Source organism: Trypanosoma equiperdum, assembly GCF_001457755.1.
Source record: "Trypanosoma equiperdum strain OVI genome assembly, contig: ctg_1270, whole genome shotgun sequence".
Classification (NCBI taxonomy): Eukaryota; Euglenozoa; class Kinetoplastea; order Trypanosomatida; family Trypanosomatidae; genus Trypanosoma; species Trypanosoma equiperdum.
In genome coordinates, this window is record NW_027123250.1 from 4,227 (window position 1) to 5,533 (window position 1,307).

The 1,307-nt window shown below is 41.7% G+C and overlaps 1 pseudogene across 1 annotated transcript in view; it reads right to left on the reverse strand.

The window, feature by feature from the left end:
- Positions 1-264, reverse strand: part of TEOVI_000649900:pseudogene — a 404-nt pseudogene extending 140 nt beyond the window's left edge. The window contains exon 1 of the mRNA in view: positions 1-264. Within this exon, the coding sequence occupies positions 1-264 (264 nt within the window).
- Positions 265-1,307: the final 1,043 nt, after the last annotated feature.

Consider the following 1,307-nt stretch of genomic DNA (forward strand, 5'->3'; position numbering starts at 1 on the left):
TAAGCTAGCAGAAGCTTTTTTTTTGCGTTGCATTGCATAAGTAACGGCTGTCTGAGGCTGCTGCATGGACGCATCTTCGACTTTGTGCCACTTCCCTCTTTTGTGTGCTTGCAGTTGCCTAGTGGGTACAGTTGAACTTTCGAGAAGATGCATTGGAGATAGACTCTTATCGTATGCAGTTATTTTACGACCACTGCAATAACGACTGATGGATGTGGTTCCGCTATCCTCTTTCATCTTTGTGTTTTTGACAAACATATACATTTCGGTGTGACGTTCTTACAAATGTGTGTGGCATGCAAATGATATTAATGTCTGCTGAGCCTGAAAAAAAAAATACTATTTTTAAAAATTTTTTCTTTGTGCTCCTGCATTGTTCAGCAGTATTTGCTGTGCTATGTCAAACAAAGGGATGCCAGATGTTGTACCTCAGTAAATGCATATGCTTACTATTATACCTTCACGTTGTGATGTATCCGGTGACTGCTCTTACGCATACAGTGTTTTGCAACAGCATGTATGCATTGTGCTGACGATGTAAAGGAACGCAGATGAAATGTTACCAACCATTTGACGAATCATTTGGCTTGTCATAGTGCACTGGCCGTTGGTACCAGAGACAATCACCTAATGAAGCAGACGTTACTGTGGTTATTCATAGCGAATACTCAGGAGGGAGGATCATATGTACTGCTCCCCTTAAGTGTATGAGGTAGCAGTTACTGTGCGTTACTCGTGATAAATTCAGTAATGCGGCTTTACCAACCAGCGGTAGGAAGCAACGATTCTTTCACTTTGCGTCGTATTTAAAGCTTCTAAAAATATGTAGCACCTTTGAATTTTATGGTCTAAGCCACAGGTGCAGTTTGGTGATCGTAAAAGTTCGCTCACCGGTGCAACGGCATTCTTGGTGTTACGCGTCTGCGTTTTTCATATCATGTCTACGGTGACTGCCTCCATTGGATATTACGAGGAAAAAATTAGGTGCCAATTCAATGTGCTCTTAGGTGTCATATACTTGAAACAGTTCAACAACAGCCGACACATCTTCTCTCTGAAAGGAAGGAATGAGACCGTCTGTTGAGAGTTTTTTTTTTTTGCGTGTTGGTAACAGCGTCACTTCGCACCTGAGAGTTGCAGGGTAGTCATGTGACGCCTAGTGTGAACACAGCCACCCTCACGTTAAGAAGGAATAGTGTATATCAACTGTACCTTATCATCTTCATAATTCTGGATGTATGTTATTTTCAATTGATTAGCAGGTGGATACAAAGACCAAAATACTGCGGCAGTATTAGGAGTGTGGA